This window comes from Salvelinus sp. IW2-2015, linkage group LG18 (genome assembly GCF_002910315.2).
Source record: "Salvelinus sp. IW2-2015 linkage group LG18, ASM291031v2, whole genome shotgun sequence".
In the NCBI taxonomy this organism is placed as follows: Eukaryota; Metazoa; Chordata; class Actinopteri; order Salmoniformes; family Salmonidae; genus Salvelinus; species Salvelinus sp. IW2-2015.
In genome coordinates, this window is record NC_036858.1 from 26,738,191 (window position 1) to 26,751,246 (window position 13,056).

Genomic DNA, 13,056 nt, shown 5'->3' on the forward strand with positions numbered 1-13,056 from the left:
AAATCTCATTGACATGGATATGTACTATGAATAGAAGCCCTGGATAAAATACTAGACTGTATATTGTCAATCCATTTGTTTCAGAAGGCACAGTAAACCTCACGAGGACATCACGGGCAGACACCCTGACCAGGTCCTTGGCAGCTCTGGTCTGGCTCAGGGAAAGAGCTTCCTCCTCAACAAGTTCTCCTCTCTCAACCAGAGGGTGAAAAAGTCCAATGTCAACATGGGCTCCTTCAAGGGGAGGCTGGGCAACACCTTCTCCACTAAGCCCGACGTGAACTTCCTGAAGCCCACCATTGGGATCACCCTCTGGAAGTCTGACAGCAGCTTGGAGACCTCCGAGGGGGCAAACACCGGCCCGGCTCTGAAGGACCTCTGTGACAACCACTCGGAGATGTCATCCGACTCAGATTCGTACAACTCGGATGAACACCTGCGCTCCGGCTCCTTGGAGAATGTGGACTACGTGCTGCCCAGCTGCGGCATCGTGGCATCAGCTCCGCGGCTAGGCAGCGTGGAGCTTAACATCAGAGTCACTGGCTGTGACAGTAAGCAGGGGGCTCCGGCTCTAGCCGGTCCTGAAGACCAGTCTCCCGATGCTACCTCAGAGGGTGAGGAGGCCATCCTGATAGACTTTGGAACGCCTATTGATGCCTATTGCCACCAATTCATCCAAGATGCGCAGACCAAACCTGTGGAGGTATTCGGGGAGCAGATGACTGGTGGCATCCCCACACAGAACCCACATGTCCCTTCACATGCTAAAGGTCCCCTGGCCCCAGACGAGCAGCCAGGTTCAGATCAGAAGGTGCAGGCGAAGGAGCTCCAGCTCCCTCCCAGGCCATCCCAGCTAGATGTTACCTCCAGACCCAATCTCCTGACTGCCCAGAAGCTCAGCTCGGCAGCTTCTGGCAGCTCCCAGAGGAGCCTGGGCTCTCACATGGATGGCAGCCTGGGCCCCTTGCCCGCCGACGGTAACGGCAGTCGAGTAGTCTCCCCCTTTGCCAAGATCAAGAGCTCCATGGTGCAGGTGGCCAGCCTGACCCAGGCCGGACTTACCCAAGGCATCAACTTTGCCGTGGCAAAGGTGCAGAAAAGCCCAGAGCCAGAAATGGCCGGTCTCAATGAGACACAAGAGAACGAGCTGAAGGCAATGTTTACACAGTGCCAGACGAGGATCATACAGATCTAGCACTTCTAAAGTTGTAGCCTCTAAGCAGGTTTTTGTACAGTTAGTAGTATAGTATGTGACTTCCAGTACAGTAGCTAGCAGTAGCATAAGCTTGCACAAGAAGGGACCCACACTGACTTGACTAAGAACCCTGCTCTTCAATTCCCCTTGTAGTTGACCTGACCATGTTTACAGCCAGTGTTGTGTAGTATATAATACCCCAGCTCAATACACGGCGTACTTAATCCTAATGCAATTCCTTTCCGAAGCACGACCGCAAAGCATTATATTCTGCCCATATGAACTAATTTATTTTGGTCCATAGCCTAAAGAAAATGATTTAATGAAAAGCAGCAAACAGACATTGTTTCACATTCTTTAATAAGACTCAAACAGAAAAAGGCAATAGCTACACCTCGCTTCAGTTTCCCACCCAAATACAGGGAAACTCTACATATTTCAATGTGTTGAGTGCGCAAGTGGGTCTGTGCTCTGTACGCAGCGTAGTACCTTCGTTGACGTGTTTTGCTCGACAAAGACGGAAGCATTCCTTTCAATTGATTTTCCAGCTACATTTGCATGTCAGGCTATTGTTAATAACTTAATTAGATAAGGTAGGCAATATCCAGTGCATGTTGAGAGATGAGCTCTGAATTGATTACTTTTGTAATTCCATAGGTGCAGTGCACCTATTGGCATTTGTGATATAGGCCTAGTTCATAGCTCTGTTTCAAAAACATTGGTAGAAGTGTCCGACCAAATGTCCCTATTGATTTTCAAAGGGCAGCTCAATGTTAGATATTAGACCTACCCTAGGCTAGTAAGAAAACAAACATACAACTCCTAGATAAATGGGGATCAGTAGCTCGGTTTCCATCCAATTGGTGACAGATTTTCATGCGAATACTCAAAAATCTGCATAAAAACAATATTCTAATTTTCCCACCAAATTTACTTGTTGTGGATAAAAAGCTGTGCATGATAACGTAGTGCACATAATAATTACTTTTGCGGTTAAATTCCTATGTTCCGGAAGAAAAAAAAATACAAGTAAATAGGTTTCCATCGCATTAAACTCTGTTTTGTCACAAAACAAATTGTTATACAGTGGGGTCAGAAATGATTGACAACTTTAATGAAGATGAGCAATTACTGTATGAAATAATTCAAATACTGAGCTATACTGTATGCTCAAATTCTTTTGGGAAATTATATTAATACAATTGCTCAGAAAATAGATTGTTTAACAAGTAATATAAAAAAATCTAAAGAAGGTGGGTTTCAAAATTGGCTTCACTAAAGATTCTTATAAATAAAGTAGTCAAGTTTAGTATTTGTTCCCATATTATTAATGGTAAATAATGTATAGTGTTATTTTGGAGTCACTTTTGTAATTAAGAACTGAATATGTTTCTAAACACCACTTCTTGATACCATGATTACAGATAATCCTGAAATGAATCTGGAGTGAGTGAGAAAGTTTGACCTTCTAAGATCATACCCCCAACAAGGTTTAGTCACAAGCTTGATGTTGTCATTGCGTGCTAGGAATATGGGACCAAATACAACACTTTTGACTACTCTATCTTTACAGATGACAATTTTGACCCCTAATTTTGAGCTTTTCTTTTAATGACTTGTTAAACAAAATCGCGTTCTCTGAGAAATTGTATTCATATAAAATAATGATTCCCCCCCCCATAAAAATATAAAATAAAAATTGCTTTCAATAATAGCTCAGTATTTGAATTATACAGTCATTATTGCTCATCTTTATTAAGGGTGTCAATTTCGGACCCCACTGTAACCTATGTGCCCACACTGGTCTTTGCACGTGCTCTCTAGCCAAAAGCTTGCAGATAGAGTGCGGGTAGGCTGCCTACATGATGCATTTCCTATTATGGACAAAAGAGCAAGATTATTTTTACTTGTCAAACGGCAGCCAAGCATCGATCATCATGTCACCAGAATAAGACTCTCGATATTTATTGGAAAACAGCATCAAACTCATCACCGTGCACTTTCTCCACCCTCATAACTTATTCCATCTGTAGCATAATACACTCCATGCTTTTCCGAGTCGTTGTGGGTGGACCACACATGTCATTGTGTGACTCCAAGTTCGATATGATGGTTATTCTATCAATATTTGCGTATAATTAGTTTTACTGACGCAAAAAGATCCCACCTTGTCTAGCGGATTCTGTCGTGAATAATTTTATTTTTCTATCCCACATGTACTTTACTCGCATAAAAAAGTTAGATGGAAACCTGGTTACTGTTGTCGAGTTTATTCCCCATCAATATAGGACATTTACCAACGTACAAGAACTCCGGTAAGAGTATACTGTTTGATATGTAAGTATTGTACTGTGTGTATATCTGTTCCCTAAGTTATAACCATTTCATTGACCAACATATATTTATGGACATATAACTATATCTCCGTACACTTTGGCTTTTGATCATGTTGATGCTAGAGTTAGATGCACTGCTGCTGAACATTTCCGAAGGGGTTTGAGCATACCCAATAGTCACTATTAACTGACAGCTTACCAAAATCATTTGTGAGATTCCGTAAGCATTGGTGGATTGATAGGATTTCATTGAATTTTCATACAAATGGTTGTACCTAATGTCTGCATTAGGTCTATGTAGCCCTAAGTCCGTCACGTTTGACAAATACTGTACAGTAGCATATAGAATATATGCAATGTGGTCCGTCCATAGCTTATTAAAAACACACTTCAATGCTTTATGCACTCCTGAATCTAAAGTGTAAGCCTTAAAAGGACATGAAAGTGGGAGATTGTATCAGGTATTTATGGCAAATCTAACTTTAGAGTTAAGTAATTTGTTTGATCTTGGTACTGTATATTAGATCATGTTCAGGGTAATGTCAGCTTTATCTTGGGATATTCCATCCTCTGGCCTATGTTTTTAAATGATGTTCAATGCTCTGGACATGAGCTCCATTGGTGTGCTTTCAACTTTGTGGCAACAGTTTGGGGAAGGTCCATACAGAAATGGTTTGTCGAGATTGGTGTGGAAGAACTTGACTGGCCTGCAGAGCCCTGACCTCAACTCCATCAAACACCTTTGGGATGATTTGGAACGCCGACTGTGAGCCAGGCTTAATCGCCCAACATCAATCCCGACCTCACTAATGCTCTTGTGGCTGAATGGAAACAAGTCCCCGCAGCAATGTTCCAACATCTAATGGAAAGCCTTCCCAGAAGAGTGGAGGCTGTTATAGCAACTCCATATTAATGCCCAAGATTTTGGAATGAGATGTTCAATGAGCAGGTATCCACATTGGCCACGTCGTGTATAAACGCAACATGCAATAATTTCAATTAGTTAGTTGTTATAAGGAAATCAGTCCAATTGAAATAAATTCATTAGGCCCTAATCTATGGATTTCACATGACTGGGAATACAGATATGGATCAGAAAACCAAGAAACTGTTCTCTGTCCTCGGAATTGTGGGTGCCGAATGATTTCCTAGTAGCCTGCTGATATTGTCTGGCACTGCCAAAGCTTTAATATGACAGCTGTAATGCAATAGGAATATAAGGCTTTAAGCAGGGCTAAGGGTTGTATTTGATATTGTATTTAGGAATGCATGCGCTGCACTGGAGCAGTTAAATCGGAGCAGAAACCGTTCTTACCTGAATTAGGTACCGATTTGTAAAAACATGATTCTTTTAGTGTTAACACTCCTTCCATATGGAGTTTTAATGTTAGGAGCGGGTATAGTCCTTACATTTGCCAGATGGGAGTTTTTATTTATTTATTTTTTACACCAAGTGCTTTTGAAACCACCTTTCATTTGTCATCAATGGTTGACGTCACTTGCCAGATATGTACCAGTAAGGATCCTGCCCATAGACGAAGTACAGTTCTGTTTCGATATCTCACAATGGGCGTTGTCTTAGGCAGATTCTCTAATGGAAAAACCAATCACAGCAGAGCTATTGAGCCTGCTGCCGCTGCTACGCAAAAAAACCCAGCTACGCAGCAGGCTGTGAACCCACATTTCGGCTTTCCCAGAGGCCGACAGTGGGGGAAGCGGTCCTCCGTAGCTGCGACTGCATCGAGGTCCCGCCCACTTGGAGGGAAGGAGGGGCGTCTGACGTAGGGGTACGTGCCCGGCGGTAGAGGGAGGCAGCCAACCAATCCCTATGGGGCAGAGGCACATCTGTACTCCTAAAAACCCTACCACTCGTGCAGCGGTGCACTTCTATGCATCTGCTCACAGGGACCACCACTGTTGAGCAAGAGTCATCTGACTTGTGAGCAACTCGCTGCAGGAAACTGGCGAGCATGTGCAGTCAATGCCCGCCCCATTCTCAGAAATCTGTTGAGGATCCGTGGATCCAGAAAGTACATGTTCTGTATGCTTACGGTCTCGCTCTGTTGAGGCGACGGGTTCATTTCAGTCAACCTGCAAGGCACTTTTGATTTTTTTTTAAGGAGGGCACTTCTTCATATGTTTATTGGGGATAGAGACCGTAAGACAAAGATTGGAGAGCTGTTTGTACCGGATTAAAACCCACGGCAGCGGCCCTAACTGCTAGGCTGTCACAGGATGCTTATTTTCACATAAGTATTCTGCCGACACACAGGAGGTTTCTCAGTTTCGCCTTTCAAGGCAAAGCTTCTGAATACCTCGCTGTTCTCTTCGGGCTAGCGTTGGCTCCCCGAACGTTCAAGTGTGTAGAGGCGGCTCTAGCACCCCCAGAGGGGTTAAAAGTATCCTCTTACATAGACAATTACCTGCTTTGCTCCCCTACACAGAAGCAAGCGGTACTAGACACGGCTTCTCTTGTATACCACTTCACCGAGCTAGGGTTCAAGATCAACCAGAAAAAGAGCTGTTTGGTGCCCGCTCAGAGAATAGAATACCTAGGCGTCAAGCTGGATTCCCTCTTATCGGGCTACACTATTGGACGGCCACGCTCAAAACATGTCTCCGAGTGCTTGGGTTGATGGCGTCCACCTCAGTAGTACCACTAGGACTACTGAGAATGACACTTCCAGCGTTGGGTAAAAACTGTCCACGTCGACATCTCAATCGAAAGATGAAGGTTTCCACGGACTCTCAGCTCTCAGTCACTGAAAGATCCCCTCGATCTTCGTTTCAGGCACTCCGTTTAGGGGTAGTGTCAACGAGGAAGGAGGTGACGACAGATGCATCAGTCAAAGGATGGGGCGCAGTTCGAGGGAAGAGCAATAAACAGACTGCGGTATCCACAGCTCCGCCAAGCTCGTATAAATTACCTGAAACTGAGTGTTTCATTTGAAATGGTCACATCCTGGTCAGAACAGACAATATTACTGGTGGCATACATCATCCACCAGGATGGCACTTGCTCTCTGCGCTTACACAGACTGCCAAGAGAATTCTGTGGAGCAGTGCACATCTCTCATTACGCGTGACTGATGTACTGAATGTGGGAGCGGACTTGTTGTCCAGGGGGAATCCCAGATCTGGGAGATTTACCGTAGATCGCTTCGCAGAAAGACACACACCCTCCGTTGTCCCTTGGCCAAGAGTGTTGCTCTATGCTTGATCCTCCCCTCTTTGAACAGAGTGAGGGAACAACGCTTATCCCTCATCATGATAGCCCCTCGACGGCCATGAAAGCTCTGGGTAGCAGAGCTCGCTTTACGACGAGCCCTGGCAGCTACCATTACGCAAGGGATCTACTGACCCAAGCGAACAGTGAGATTTTCCACCCTTACCTGGAAACCATGACCCTCACTGTATGGGAACAAGTGGTGCGTATTTGAGAAGTGGTGTGACCAGACAGAAACAGAATTCCTTACCAATGCTCTGTATCCAAGGTTTTATGCTTCTAGCAGGATTTTAGACAGAGGGAAGGCATTCTCCACTGTTGAGGTTTATTTAGCCGTTATCTCTGCCTGTCATATAGGCTTCGACAGTCACACAGTAGGGAAACGCCCTCTTATGTTTCATGAAGAGAGTGCGTCGTTTACGCCTTCTCCAAGCCTTTAACTCAGTCTTGGTACTTTTCTATTGTGCTTGAGGCAATTTCCCAGCAGCTGCTGGAAAGTGTGCAGATGAAATATCTCTGCCCTAGCATAGGGCAAAACGAGTGAGTGAGCTGCATGCACTGTCAGTTCAACATTCATGCCTACAGTTTGCCCCGGTGTTATCCAAGGTAAACACTGTAACCCAACCCTGCTTTCATGCCTAAGGTCAGCGGCAATTACAATTGTCTAGTCTTGGAGTTTATGGTTTTCCACCCGCCGCCCTTCACTTCTATGGAAGAAGAGCGTCTCCACCGTTTGTGTCCTGTACGAGCTTTGCACATCTATTCTGAACAAAAATATAAAAACGCAACATGCAAACATTTTTGAGTTAAAGTTCATAAGGAAATCAGTCAATTTAAATAAATTAACTAGGCCCTAATCTATGGATTTTACATGACGGGCAGGGGCGCAGCCATTGGTGGGCCTGGGAGGGCATAGACCTCATGCTGTTTAATCAGCTTCTTGATATGCCACACCTGTCAGGTGGATGGATTATCTTGGCTAAGGAGAAATGCTCACTAACCGGGATGTAAACAAATGTGTGTACAACTTTAAATGAATAAGCTGTTAGTGCGTATTGAATATTTCTGGGATCTTTTATTTCAGCTCATGAAACCAACACTTTATATGTTATATGTTGTATATTTTTGTTCAGAACGAGAGCATGGTAAGAGTGACCAACTCTCCATCTCCTAGGTGCCCCCCCTGCAAGAGGGCCCCGCTCTTGTCAACGGCTATCCCATTGGATAGTGGAGGCTATTATAGTAGTAATGGTTTGCAGCCCCATGAGGGCTTGAAGGTTCATTCCACTAGCTCTTGGGCACTGTTTAAGGGCATTTATTTGCAAGAGATTTGCAATACTGCACGTTGGGCCACCCCTCATACATTTGAGGTTTTAATAGCTGGATGTTTCTGCTCCTTCGTTGGTGCATACTGTCCTCCGTGTTGGTGCCTCAGTGGTGATATTGTTGGGACTAGTCTGGCTTCGGAGAGCAAATGGGCGCTATGAGGGTATTCTATATCCCCATTGTGAGAAAGTGAAGTGATATATTTGAAATAGAACTTGGGGTTACTTGCATAACCCGGGTTCTATGATAATGAGTGAGATATCTCACTGCATTTCCCTGCTCACAAGGAAGAGCGGCATGCGTGAGAATGACCAGAGGCGGAGCGAGTGGCATCTTATGAAGAGAGAGGCTCTCCTCATTCGCCACTCGACCCGTCTGTCTCCAGCAGAGGCTGTGATTGGTTCTTCCGTTAGAGCAGGATTTTACAAACTTGATCCTGGGGCCTTCTCAGGGTGCACGTTTTGGTTTTGTCCTAGCACTACACAACTGATTCAAATAGTCAAAGCTTGATGATGGGTTGGTCATTTGAATCAGCTGTGTAGTGCTAAGGCAAAAACCAAAACGTGCACCCAGGTGGGGCCCCAGGAACAAGCTTGGGGAAACGCTGCATTAGAGAATCTGCCTGTGCGAATACCAATTGTGAGACATCTCACTCATTATCATAGAACCGGGATTACGAAGTTACATTTACGTCATTGTGAGTGACTAGACTAAACACGATTGCACTGCATTTAAACACATTTTCCAGCGATAATCCCATGTCTGAATGTCTGTGGTTGTACTTCACCTCTCTTAAACAACTGACTTGTATTTTTTTTATGTTGTACTCAAATTTGATTGAATATTAAAATATATTTCTTATTTCTACCTTATAAATTATTTTTCCTGGGTCTATGAAAAATACTATCTACACACAAAGAATTTCAGTAAATTAAAGATGACAATTATTTTACATGTCCAACTGTTCAATGAGTTGAAGCATGAACATTTTCACCCAGCTCTTTTAAATTATATTGGTTATATATTTGGGACCAAATCCATAGTGGCCCTTATCTCACCCCGCCTCTAGTCATTCTCATGCATGCCTCTCTTCTTTGGAAATATACCCTGAACAAAAATATAAACGCTGGATGTAATAAATTAAGTAATTTAGTCCAGTTACCTTTGCTATCGCCCCGTAGCACTCACTTGTGTCATCATGAATGCTTTGAGAGGCAAGTTAAGGATCATATCACCTCTAGCTTACCCGACACCCTAGACCCACTTCAATTTGCTTACCCCCCCTAATAGAACCACAGACGATGCAATTGCCATCACTGTCCTACCCCATCTGGACAAGAGGCATATCTATGTAAGAATGCTGTTCATTGACTATAGCTCAGCATTCAACACCGTAGTACCCTCCAAGCTCATCATTAAGCTCGGAGCCCTTGGTCTGAACCCCTTCCTGTGCAACTGGGTCCTGGACTTCCTGACGGGCCGTCCCCAGGTAGTGAAGGTAGGAAACAACACCTCCACTTCACTGATCCTCAACACAGGGGCCCCACAAACGTGCATGCTCAGCCCCTTCCTGTTCACCCATGCCTCCAGCTCACAAATCAAGTTTGCAGACGACAACAGTAGTAGGCCTGATTACCATCAATGACGAGACAGTCTACAGGGAGGAGGTGAGGGCCCTGGGAGAGTGGTGCCAGGTAAATAACCTCTCACTCAACGTCAACAAAACAAAAGGAGCTTATCATGGACTTCAGGAAACAGCAGAGGGAGCACGCCCCTATCCACATCGACGGGAATGCAGAAAGCTTCAAGTTCCTCTGCATACACATCACTGACGATCTGAAATGGTCTACACAGACAGTGTGGTGAAGAGGTCAGGAGGCTGAAGAAATTTGGCTTGGCCCCTAAAACTGTTAGATGCTCAATTGAGAGCATCCTGTCGGGCTGTATCATCGCCTGGTACGGCAACAGCACCGCCCGCAGGGCTCTCCAGAGGGTGGTGCGGTCTGCCCAACGCATCACTGGGGGCAAACTACCTGCCCTCCAGGACACCTACAGCACCCGATATCACAGGAAGGCCAAAAAGATCAAGGACAACAACCCTCTCCACAGCCTGTTCACCCCGCTATCATCCAGAAGGCGAGGTCAGTACAGGTGCATCAAAGCTGAGACTGAAAAAACAGCTTCTATCTCATGGCCATCAGACTTAAATAGACATCACTAGCCATCTTCCACCCGGTTACTCAACCCTGCACCTTAGAGGCTGCTACCCTATATACATAGACCTGGAATCACTGGCCACTTTAATGGAACACTAGTTACTTTAATAATGTTTAAATACTGCTTTAGTCATCTCATAAGTATACACTACATTTTAGTCAATGCCACTCCGACATTGCTCAATCTAATATTTATATATTTCTTAATTCCATTCTTTTACTTTTAGATTTGTGTGTATTGGGAATTGTTAGATACTACTGCACTGTTGGAGCTAGGAACACAAGCATTTCACTACACACACATACTTATCAGATGGTATTGCGGATGTGGCCAATAAAATTTGATTTGACGCCTTCTGTCCTCACCGGCAGCAGGGATCTGCCCTCTGACGTGATGAGCACGTTAATATTGCAGGGGAATTTCATCTTGTTGAAGTCATAATCAACCTTCTGCCAGGAGATCAGGTTCCCCAGAGCCGTGATGTTCCGCACACCTACAACAGGACACATTTCTATGAACATATTACGACAACCCAAGGCTATTCAATGGATTAAATGACATTGCACTACTGCAATTGGTATACTAAATTAATGAATATACCATGGCTGTTGCACAAAAAGCTAGAGACACTTCTGTGGGTATCTTAAACTAGTTCCCAGTACATGCAGTACAGTACATCTTTCAGCATGCCCAGAAACAACCCTTCTCCCTACCCCCCACTTGGAGATATGAGCGAATAAGACAGGTATAAGCAATGTCTAGAATTCTACCCAGCCTATCAGAGAGCAAGGTGGTGCAATTACCCCAGCAATTACCCCAATGTGTGATCTACACAAGTGTCTTAGGCTAGAGGTTGTTTCTGGGCAGGGCCTCGTCCCTGGGCCCATAGGCGGAAATCCCAGGGGGGACGGGGGGGACACGACCCCCCCATCCTGGGGAAAATATGATTTGTCCCCCCCAATATATCACTGTAAACATACCTATGTAATTTCAATAATATTAATAATACGCAATGAAAGCACTTGTGCTGATTATAGACACTTAATAGCGCATTTTTAAATTTCACAAGATTGCGACCCCCCCGCCSTTTGCCTCACAATGGTTTGATCCACTGCCAGTTCTTTAGCTGGCAAGGTAATAGAGGGCTCGTATCTACTGTCCGAAAGGCACTCAATGTACGTAACTGACGTGAGGTTAATCCAGTCAATCGCGCCTTAGCAATGTATATATTTTTTTAATGTTGCAGGGTTCACACACTAGCTGAATTTGCAGAGCTAGCGCGCAAACTAAAGCAAACATTAACTATCAAGATAGCTAGTACCTATTCCATTTATGTGGCGTCGTCAAAGATGGAATATTTGCTATCGTCAGTTTATTCCAAGATTAGCATGCAGCTGTAGTGCTTCAAAGTCCCTGTGATAAGGTTAGCGATAAACTGAAGTCCAAACTGAACAGAACTACACTCTCTTATACCATTGTCTTAAATATATTTAATGGTCTCGTTGCAAAAGCTAAATTGTCGCTAGTGAATTTTTTTTTTCTTCCCACCTTTATTTAACCAGGTAGCAAAGATTATAGCAAACACCACAGAAARGGAATTGGTGCTCGCTAGCTTTGCAAATTCAGCTATTGTTGGAAGCCTGCCAATATGAAACAAACCATGTTAAAATTTCAAAACGTTGCAGCATGTGTTGTGTAAATGTGTGTGTGCAGCTAGACCGGTCAGCCAGCCAGCCAGGTAGAAAAATGTCAGAAAAAAGTAAAAAGACGGACATCAGAGTATTTTTCAGTACACCAAAACGCAAAGTAAGAACTCTAGTAGCCAAATATCTCAAAGACCAGTTGATAAAATGTTCATAAGAAAGAAGTGAAATGCTAATGGAAATATTTCACAATGATGTCATTAGGCAGAGCAGGCAACAGATGGCACACAGACAGCAGAGCTGGGGACAGATATGCAGGGACAGACTGGCAGAGACAGGGAGTCTCAGGTAAGTTTGTTGAGTCTTTGTTTGGCAACATTATGAAAGGTTCTCCATTTTTTTGATTTGTAAAATAGGGACATAATTGGAAAATGCCATGAATACCCCCACTCTCAATTTAAACTGGTGACTGAACCAAGATTTGTTTAAGGGCAATGGTATTGCTGTTGTGATTAATTGTGTAGTTTTGGGTACCGGTAGTTAGGAGTACAGCAAACACCTTATTTCTTTTCTAGGAGACAGACTGAGTCAGTGAGGGTGGTGAAAGGGAAAGAGCCAAGGAGAGAGACTTCAACAGTGTCACAGCCACGGCAGGACCAGGTGTCACCCTTGTTGCCAGCAGCACCAGTATAGGGGACAGTGGCACAGCATCGTCCAGTTACCTCAGTCCTGGGATATAAACATTGAGTTGTTATTTTACCTGAAATGCACAAGGTCCTCTACTCCGCCAATTAATCCACACATAAATACGGCCAACCGAATCATTTCTAGTCATCTCTCTTCCTTTCAGGCTTTTTCTTCTCGACTTTATATTGCGATTGCCAACTTTTATAAATTAGGTGCATTACCGACACTGACCTCGTTCGTCTTTCAGTCACCCACGTGGGTATAACCAATGAGGAGATGGCGCGTGGGTACCTGCTCCTATAAACCAATGAGAAGGTGGGAGAGGCAGGATTTGCAGCGCGGTCTGCGTCAGAAAAAGAACTGATTTCAATTTTAGCCCTTTGCTCGCGAGCATCTGTGTTGCCGTGTGGGTGCAATAATTGAACA

The 13,056-nt window shown here is 44.3% G+C and overlaps 1 protein-coding gene and 1 long non-coding RNA gene across 4 annotated transcripts in view; both read left to right on the forward strand.

Annotated features, from left to right (window-relative positions):
- The window catches only part of LOC111978453 (phosphatidylinositide phosphatase SAC2-like), a 39,157-nt gene extending 30,209 nt beyond the window's left edge, over positions 1-8,948 (forward strand). Inside the window, exon 20 of the mRNA XM_024008526.2 lies at positions 85-8,948. Coding sequence (XP_023864294.1) covers positions 85-1,195 — 1,111 coding nt within the window. The 3' untranslated portion in view covers positions 1,196-8,948. The remainder of the gene's footprint in view (positions 1-84) is intronic.
- A 2,463-nt stretch (positions 8,949-11,411) lies between these two features.
- Positions 11,412-12,575, forward strand: LOC139029234 (uncharacterized). Of its 3 annotated transcripts, none has more exons than XR_011481521.1 (4): positions 11,412-11,493; positions 12,014-12,106; positions 12,208-12,291; positions 12,519-12,575. It is a non-coding gene; the product is annotated as an uncharacterized lncRNA (long non-coding RNA). The 3 variants fall into 3 exon arrangements; XR_011481522.1 differs by lacking the exon at positions 11,412-11,493 and adding an exon at positions 11,595-11,723; XR_011481520.1 differs by lacking the exon at positions 11,412-11,493 and having other exon boundaries at positions 11,929-12,106.
- Positions 12,576-13,056: the final 481 nt, after the last annotated feature.